The sequence below is a fragment of the Cynoglossus semilaevis genome, chromosome 1, assembly GCF_000523025.1.
Source record: "Cynoglossus semilaevis isolate Cse_v1.0 chromosome 1, Cse_v1.0, whole genome shotgun sequence".
NCBI classification, from domain to species: Eukaryota; Metazoa; Chordata; class Actinopteri; order Pleuronectiformes; family Cynoglossidae; genus Cynoglossus; species Cynoglossus semilaevis.
Genome location: NC_024307.1, coordinates 34379313 through 34388267, shown reverse-complemented (window position 1 = coordinate 34388267; position 8955 = coordinate 34379313). Strand labels below are relative to the sequence as shown.

The 8955-nt window shown below is 39.1% G+C and overlaps 1 protein-coding gene across 2 annotated transcripts in view; it reads left to right on the top strand.

Moving 5' to 3' along the window:
- LOC103392104 (platelet-derived growth factor receptor beta-like) overlaps window positions 1–8955 on the top strand; it is a 20943-nt gene that overhangs the window by 2165 nt on the left and 9823 nt on the right. For both annotated transcript variants that reach the window (XM_008328645.2, XM_017035169.2), the window contains exons 3-14: window positions 740–938; window positions 2283–2543; window positions 2867–2997; window positions 3084–3165; window positions 4248–4322; window positions 4423–4600; window positions 5783–5898; window positions 6009–6120; window positions 6196–6265; window positions 6347–6452; window positions 6845–6939; window positions 8298–8430. In XM_008328645.2, coding sequence (XP_008326867.1) covers window positions 740–938; window positions 2283–2543; window positions 2867–2997; window positions 3084–3165; window positions 4248–4322; window positions 4423–4600; window positions 5783–5898; window positions 6009–6120; window positions 6196–6265; window positions 6347–6452; window positions 6845–6939; window positions 8298–8430 — 1558 coding nt within the window. The remainder of the gene's footprint in view (window positions 1–739; window positions 939–2282; window positions 2544–2866; window positions 2998–3083; window positions 3166–4247; window positions 4323–4422; window positions 4601–5782; window positions 5899–6008; window positions 6121–6195; window positions 6266–6346; window positions 6453–6844; window positions 6940–8297; window positions 8431–8955) is intronic.

Sequence of the window (8955 nt, the reverse complement as noted above, 5' to 3'; positions counted from 1 at the left end):
GTTTCGGCCTACGGGCCGAATAGCAGTGTAGAATACCCGGCCTTCTTGCAGGCACTGGGAGGGGTACTGGAGGGGTACCAGGTACTGGACAATGCTCCTCCCGGGGATTCCATCGTCCTGTTGGGGGACTTCAACGCCCACGTGGGCAGCGACAGTGTCACCTGGAGGTGCATGATTGGGAAGAACGGCCTCCCCGATCTAAATCCAAGTGGTGTTTTGTTGTCAAAATTAAATTTGTGCTGCACTCATCGCTATACTTTTAATTTGTTTACAGTAAATATGAATTGCTTCGACACAAGAAGGGGCGCGCTGTCCATTTGTATAAAGAAACATTCTTTGTAGAACAAGATATGTTCCTGTGTATATGTTTGTGTTGGTGTCAATGTCGTTAAAAGAGGAATGCTGATGGATCTTATTTCATCTTATTGCACTATTCATCCAACAGCATCACCTGGTAATAAACCAATGCAACATCCAAGAGAAATAAGATGCTCTTTTCGGTTCTTACAATTGTAAATCTGACTCCGCAGGAGTCAGTGCCTCACCAGCCTTGAACCTCACCGCACGTCACTGTACTAGTACTGTACTGTATACTAGTATGTTATGGTTAGAGTTAGTAAAATGTATGTTGTTGTCCAGTGATTAGCTTTCTACATTCTTTTTAAGTGTGTCGTACAGTTGACTGGTCTGTCAGCTTCCCGGGCAGTAAAGTCGATTGTACTTGTCTGTTTCTCTAAAGGTTTGTCGAGGGTGGAGTCGTGTGATGTGGCACACACCTAATGAAAATTCTCCTATCGATGGCGTTCTGTTAGAGAACCACGGCTCTAGCAGCACTTTGCAGCTCATAAATGCCACTTGGAAGAATTCGGGGAGGTACACGTGTGAGGAGGCATCATCCAATCAGAGAAGAGATGTTGACATTTTTATACCCGGAGGAGGTTATTGTTAAATCGTTGGTTATTACACTACTGTGGCATGACTAATTGGTCACAAGTGTACGGAAGCGTATTGCTGCCACACTGAGAGAAAAAAATCGGCTCAGTTTCACGTAATTACGTGATAAGTTTCACGTTATTACGTGATACGTTTCACGTTATTTCGTGATACGTTTCACGTTATTTCGTGATACGTTTCACGTTATTTCGTGGTATGTTTTACGTTATTAGGTGATAAGTTTTACGTTATTTCGTGATAAGTTTTACGTTATTTCGTGATAACGTTCACCTTACAGTGGTCCCTCTCTATATCGTGGTTCTAATTTCGCTCACTCAGTACATCGCGGATTTTTTAATCCAATCTTTAAACATTAAAAATGTTTTAATTTCCAATATTTTCATTTTTCTAGCCTACAAGGGAAAACAGTATTTAAATAAACGAAAAGACATTTTGCAACACATACATACATACAGGGTAAAACATAAAAAACATCTGTACTGTCCATATGATGAGAATTTAATTAATGTAGGGTACCTCAATTGGACACATGGTGGCACTGTTGTTGTTGTTGTTCGATTGTTGATAACAGTGTGGGGAGGTTCGTGAAGGGTAAATATATACGTAAATTACTGTATATAATAACTATCTCGACTCCACTTCGCGAATTTTCCCATTGAGGTCCAATTGAGGTACCCTACATTAATTAAATGCTCACCATATGGACAGTACATATATCTTAGATTCCCCAAACGTACGTACGTTTGTTACGTTATTGCCCTGTATGTATGTATGCGTTGCAAAATGCCTTTTCGTTTATTTAAATACTGTTTTTCCCTTGTAGGCTAGGAAAATGAAAATATTGGAAATTAAAAATATTGGAAATAAAAAAAAAATAATGTTTAAAGATTGGATTAAAAAATCCGCGATGTACTGAGGGAGTGAATGTAGAACCGCGATATAGAGAGGGACCACTGTAAAGTTATCACGTAATAAGGAAGGAAGGAAGGAATCTTTATTGTCATATGCACCAGAGGTGATACGAAATTAGTTTGTACAACCCGTTCCAAGAAAAAAAAAACATGAATAGACAATAAAAACAATACAAATAATTGACAAGGGGGGACAGGAACAGGAAGTCCAGGACGCAGCCCCTAGTCGGCGCACCCTTATATTAGATGAAAAACAACTGAAAAACGCTGCTAACGTGAAACTTATAACGTAATTACGTGAAACTTATAACGTAATTACGTGAAACTGAGCCAATTTTGTTTTTCTCAGTGTGGCGACAATACGCTTCCGTACTGCGTACAAGTGTGTTTACCTAACCCGGAAATCACCTCCAACAGGTCCAGAAGAATGGTTCGTCCCTCTAGGTCCAGGTGTGATCATGAAGGAAGAGGAGCAAGACACTATCCCGTGTGCGGTGTCTGATCCACAGCTGAATGTTTCACTGTTCCAACGTCCGGGCAGGATGCCAGTTTACAATCTCACATATGAAGCAAGCCAAGGCTTCACGGGTCCTCTGAATGACACCTCGTACGTGTGCATGGCGGCCCGCGGTGACCAGCAGAAGGAATCTCAGGTGTACTACGTCTTCAGTGTTGTCGGTGTGTTAATCTGACTAAGAAAACGACTCTCTTCGAATGAACCACTAAGGACTTTTCATGTTGTCTTAGCATATCTCCAAACACTCATAGACCCAAAGGTATTCAGGTTGTTTGGTATTTTGTTAACATCATGATGACAAAAAAAAGTCTTCTTAATGAATAGCTGTGATTCTGGTGTGAATTGAAAAAGCAATTAGCCAATTAATTCCGGAGTTTTAAAAACAACAATCGTTAAATCTTTCATTCAAATCAATCTAATTTGATGAAAAAAATCAACCCGATCTAGCCTAATTTCCTTTACTTTCTACATTTGACTCACTCAGCACCGCAAGTGATCCATGCGGATTTGTCCGCTTCAAGCGTTTTGCTGAAACAGGGAGAAGTTCTCACGATCAACTGTACAGTCACTGAGACCGACGTCGTTTACTTCAATTGGGATTTTCCGCGCAAAAAGGTACTCATGTGTATCTGACTGTCACTGTCATTGAACATTTATGTTTGGACCTGTGCTTGTGTAACATTTGGAATTTCGTGTTTTAGGAAGTGGAGCCGCTCACTGACTTTCTGCCTAATCAAATTCGCTCTTTCATCAACATTTCTAACGTGACATTGGAAGATTCAGGTGGGTGATGATAATGAGTCTGATACTACGTAAAGATGGTGTTATTTTCTGATGTGTCACATAATACTTGAGTCATGGCTGACCCTAATGAAAGCTATCTGCTTAGCTCAGCTCATTTGGTGATTGTTGTGGTTCCATGCAACATTTGTTGCACAAATGTTAATTCCAAATTTCCAAACCTTGAGTGTTAAGTTAACTGCAATAAAATAAATAAAAAAAACAGAAAAACTTCATCATAAATTGAACCATACAAGTTAACTAAACGTTTACAAAACCTTAGATTCAGGCTAAACATTCTTGTTAGAATAACTCAAATTTTACTTCATTATAACATAATACTAACACTATACAATATACTAACATATACTCAAATTTTACCAAAAAGATACCTGTTTTAAAAAAACACATTGACACATTTGATGAGTTACCTCTTATGTAGCTCCAAATTTGCAAGAGTTTATAGTCATGTCAACAACACCGATAATTATACACCACGTTTACAAACACCTTAGCTTCGTGCTAACGTCATTTTTGACAGGTTAGCTTCAATTATCACGACTGTAACTTAATGCTAACAACATTTTAACACGTTTACACTATTTTTAACAGGTTATCTCAGGTTTACTACAGCTTTTACAAATGTATAGCTGTGTGATAATAAAGCAAAAATGAACGTTGACACTTGGACATTATGCTAACATAATTTAACAGATAAACTAAAAAATCTACAAAAAAAAGCTTAGCTTAGCTTTGAGAATAAAATCTCCGATTTTCAAACTTGAGCATTGTGATAATATGTTGACTTTGGGCAGTCTAACTGTTTAGCAAATTTATAAAACTTGAACCACATGCTAACAACAGGCTATTACAAAACCTTAGCATTTTTGACAGGTGAACATCAACTTAATGTAACTTTATGTTAAAGCTCACAATACTTTTACAGTTTCTCACTCATTTTACAAATCTTTAGCCTCGTGCTAACAGCACTTTCATAAGTTAACTCAAATTTTCCCATTTTAAGACTGGATAACAAGACAGCCAGTGTCAGGACTCATTCACTAACTGATTGTTTGTTTATGTAGGTATCTATATGTGTGAAGTAAAGGAGCCAAAACGGGGAAGTACAGTGGCAAAAAATGTTACAGTGACTGTACTTCGTGAGTACATGTACACAAACGCACACATGAAATACATACAGTACTGTGCATACTGACATGCAGACATAATTATACCCTCACCCTTATCTTTCTCCAAAAGAGCAAGGTTATATATTCACTTCAACTGGCACTAACGTGTCATCACTTCTCCATGATACCGTTGAACTCAGCCTGGAAATTGATGCCTACCCTGCCCCAACCGTTATATGGACAACAGGAGACAACGAGACAGTTGGGAAAGAAAGCATTGTGACCACCACACATCTTTCCGGAAGCAGGTCAGAATTGTTGTTTAGCCAAACTTCCAAGAGCAAGCCGAACACATTTTGTTGCTAAAACAACCAGCAGTTAAAAAAAAAAAAAAAAAAAAAATTTATACAGATAAACACTAAACAAGGCATGGGGAAACTAAGGCCCAGGGGCCAATGCGGCCCATTCAGTTTTTTAATCCGGCCACCAAACTTTTCCAAATTATATAATTTATTTTTGTCATTAATATATTTCTGCCTTTTTCATGCAATACCCACATTTCCCCAGTGGATGGTAGTAGAAATTGGTAAAAGCATCTTAGCCTTTATGCATGACAGATAAATAAATATATAATAAACAATTATTTAAACTTCCTGGCTGGTGCTAAAATCCTTAAACTGAGCAATTACTAATTACTAAAAAAATCTACCTGCATTGAAAGCATAGAAAGTTCCAGAATGGCTTACGTGCTCTTTTCATGTGTAACTACTAATTTGGTGCAGAGAAAACAAAACAAAAAAACTCTACCCACATTGAAAGCATAGAAAGTTCCATAATGGCTTACGTGCTCTTTTCATGTGTATCAGACCAATTCAAGTAAAGGGGAAAATAGTATAACAATTTTACATGTACTACGACCTAATTAGCACAGATTGTTTTTGCTATCACTAAGGTCTAATTACCGAAACTCACCCTCCTACGTTTCAGTTGGAAGCCACCGTAATGACTTATTATAATGACAAAATATGTGATTAGATTTTCACCAAATGGTGACTATTTAGTCATTAGTCATTAATAATTTATTAACCATGACTATAGAATTAATTTGTCTGCTATGCTACGTACTCTCTTATCAAGTGTCCAGCTGTGTCTGACTTTTTGACTCATGGTGGCAGGATCAGCCTGAGATCGAAGAACAATTTCTTTTTTAATAAATTTGCAAAAATTTCTACATTTCTGTTTTTTCTGTCAAGATGGGGTGCTGAGTGTACATTAATGAGAAATAAAATGAACTTTTTTTTTTATTTTAGCAAATGGCTGCAATGAAACAAAGAGTGACAAATTTAAAGGGTTCTGAATACTTTCCGTACCCACTGTATACCTTGTATATTACAAGTATACACTGTATATTATGAGTATTCAGTTGTGTTTGGTGTGTTCGGTTTGGTTAACTTTGGTTGTCGTTTATTTATTCATCGATTGAATTGCAGGTATACAAGCAAACTGACCTTCATCCATGTCCAAGTGGAGCAGACAGGAAGCTACGCTGCCACTGTTTTAAACGATGACGATGTCGCGAAAGTTACCTTCAACCTCCAAATCCAAAGTTAGAAAAAAAGAGAAAATGAGCAAAACCAACACGACTGCTGCTGAATTACATGTTTATTTAATAACATGCTTTCTTTTTGGTGTGTTTGTGCTCGTGTGTGTTGGCAGCACCCCCCAGGATTGTATCTCTGTCAGAGAGTAATGGTACATCTGTGTTGTGTGTCTGTGAGGGAGCTCCTCCCCCCACCATTACCTGGTACACGTGTCACACCCCCAAAAGGTAACTGCACACTCAAAGACACTAAGACACGCAACGGTCTCTATAGTAACATTTTTTTTTTTAAAAATCCTGTAGCTGCAGCTGGAAGAATCATACAGCAGCCTGGGAAAACATCACCAGGGTGAAGGAGAACGGTGTTGCTCAGGTAAGTATCGAAGGCATCGGAGGGAAGGGAAAGACGTAATTCTGAAAAAAATGACAGGAGTGTGTGTCTCCTTTCGTGTAGATAAGCAGTGAGTTGAGACTCTCCAGTTTGACCTCGGTGACCTCGGTTCGTTGTGAAGTGAAAAATGCCGCTGGACACAGAGTAAGAGACCTTCGAGTGGTGTCATGTAAGTCTGATCTTAGTATTGTAATGTCACAGTTGTATTGTAATGTCACAGTACAAAGAGTACTTTGTACTCTTTGTACTGAGAGAATGGACCTATACTTTGTACTCTTTGTACTGAGAGAATGGACAAAGTATGTTTTTTTTTTGTTTTTTTTTTTGAAGACCTTTCACCTCTCATCCAAGCGGCTTCTTGAACTGAAGAAGCCTCATGGATGAGAGAGTGAAACGTCTTCAACAAACCTAGTCCGTCCAGTTGCCCTCAACTTTCCTATTTTTGGAAATGGTGGTACACGTGGTTCATGGTGCGCATCATCCATATTTGTCCGTATCTAGTCATTCTGTTTCTGACCTGTTTTTGTCTCCCTTTCTCTCCCTCTCACCTCTCTTTCGTAGCACTCCTGTCTCAGGTGCCGGTACTGTCGTCTATCCTGGTTCTGGTTCTGGTCGCCATCTTCTTCCTCATCATCCTAATCACCCTCTGGAGAAAAGTCAGTTGACCCATTTTTTCGTCTTAGTTTTTTCATACAAGTTATCTGCCTATTTCTTGTCCTAGAACAGTGGTTCTCAATTCTTTTCTGTCATGCTCCTCCCCTCCCTTGGGGACAGAAATGTTTTCACACCCCCTCAAATTGAAATACTATTGAGAACCTGATAACATGTATATTTGTACATCTGTACAAATCACCGTATGAGTTGCTGCCACCTAGTGACTGTCCAGCCAGATTTCATCGGAAGCCTCTCACGCCACCCCCCCCCCCAGGGGGGCCGCACTATTTGAGAAGCACTATCCTAGAAGAATTCACTCATGTCATTTGAGTTCCTGTCAAAAATATTCACCTGTCAGTGAAGGAAGGTTTTGACTAGTGCTTTAGTGGGGCAGTGGTGGCTTGGAGGTTGTAGGTACAATGGGTCGAGTGCTGCTTAGGAGCACTCGGTGTTATCAACCAGTCTCAAATTAATAACACAACCATGTTAAAGCATCGTTAAAGTTATCTTTAATTATTGTTTTGCCAGCCTTACTGTAGTGAACGTCTGCTCGTATTTAGAGGGTAGTGGAAAGTCCGCGCTTCTTGGGTCCTTGCCAGAGCTGGGGACGTCCGTCTGGTTCCACTGTGTGCAGAGAGTCCTCTTGGCTCCGAAAGTCAGTTTCAGGAGGAAAGGTCTCTGACTGTCGATGTGCCGGTTCACACGATTACTGTTAGAAGGAATCCTGTCGCTTCTAAACTTTCCAATAACTGCTTTGGTCGCAGCGCTATGTTACTGGGGTAACTTAATTACCGGTTAACTCAGTTAAGAAAAAGACGCTACTATATCATTTATCACCGTGGGCAATGGTGTCTACAAAAGCGCGTTGGTTCTTAGTCTTCTGAGACGAGCAGGTTTCTCTTATCATCAGGGTCCTACGGAGCGAAAGTCCTGAACAGAGAGAACGATATTGGGCTGACCCCCCAATTTAAAGGTTGCAGAGGTTACTGATCGTGACGTAATGGGAGTTAGAGTTCTTAAAAGGACTGTTGTAGTACCTACAAGGTTAAGGAACCTTAATCTTGTAGGTACACTCACTGCTCCCCGTGCGCTTGAGCTGCCCTCTGCTCACTTTGGTGATGGGTTAAAAGCAGAGGTCACATTTTGTTGTGTGCAGTGGTGTGTTGTATCACAATGGCAAGTAATTCACTTTAAATTCACTTTGTAAAAAGGTTTTGTAGATTATGATGGTAACAAACGGTGGGAGGAACATTGGAACAAACAGCCTCTCAATTGTAAGACTGTAGACTCATTACATAATTTATATAAAATTTATGTAAAAATATTTGAATTTTCTTTGGCCTTATCTGCTCTTTTGTAGAAACCTCATTACGAAGTTCGATGGAAAGTAATCGAGTCCGTGAGTGTTGACTGTCACCACTACACTTACATTGACCCTGGCTGCCTGCCTTATGACTCTGCCTGGGAAATACCCCGAGACAGCATCGTACTAGGTATTACAACCACAACACAGGAGAAGACAGTAAAACAAGAAATGACGTTATTATTCTAAGTATTAGTGTGAACAGTATAATTTTTGTAGTAAAAGTAGTTCAAGTTTTATAATTGAATTTCGAATAACTTGTTACTGGGTCATACGCTAACACAGAATAAGTGAAGCTATAATGTTGCCATTGTTTTACAGGGTGAGCCCTGTAAAACAAAACAGCCTGTTACTACATAATGTTATAGTAATGTGACACACATTGTTAGCTTGGGAGCTGTAATTAAATTATCAGGGTGAAGTGATCTATCTGCCGTGCATTAAAATCATTAACTATATACGTATGTACGCTTATAAACTGAACATACATTATATACACATTTATGGTGGGGTACTGATTAAATGCATATAGCTGTATGGCACAAGATAGATAGATAGATAGATAGATAGATAGATAGATAGATAGATAGATAGATAGATAGATAGATAGATAGATAGATAGATAGATAGAAAGATAGATAGATAGATAGATAGA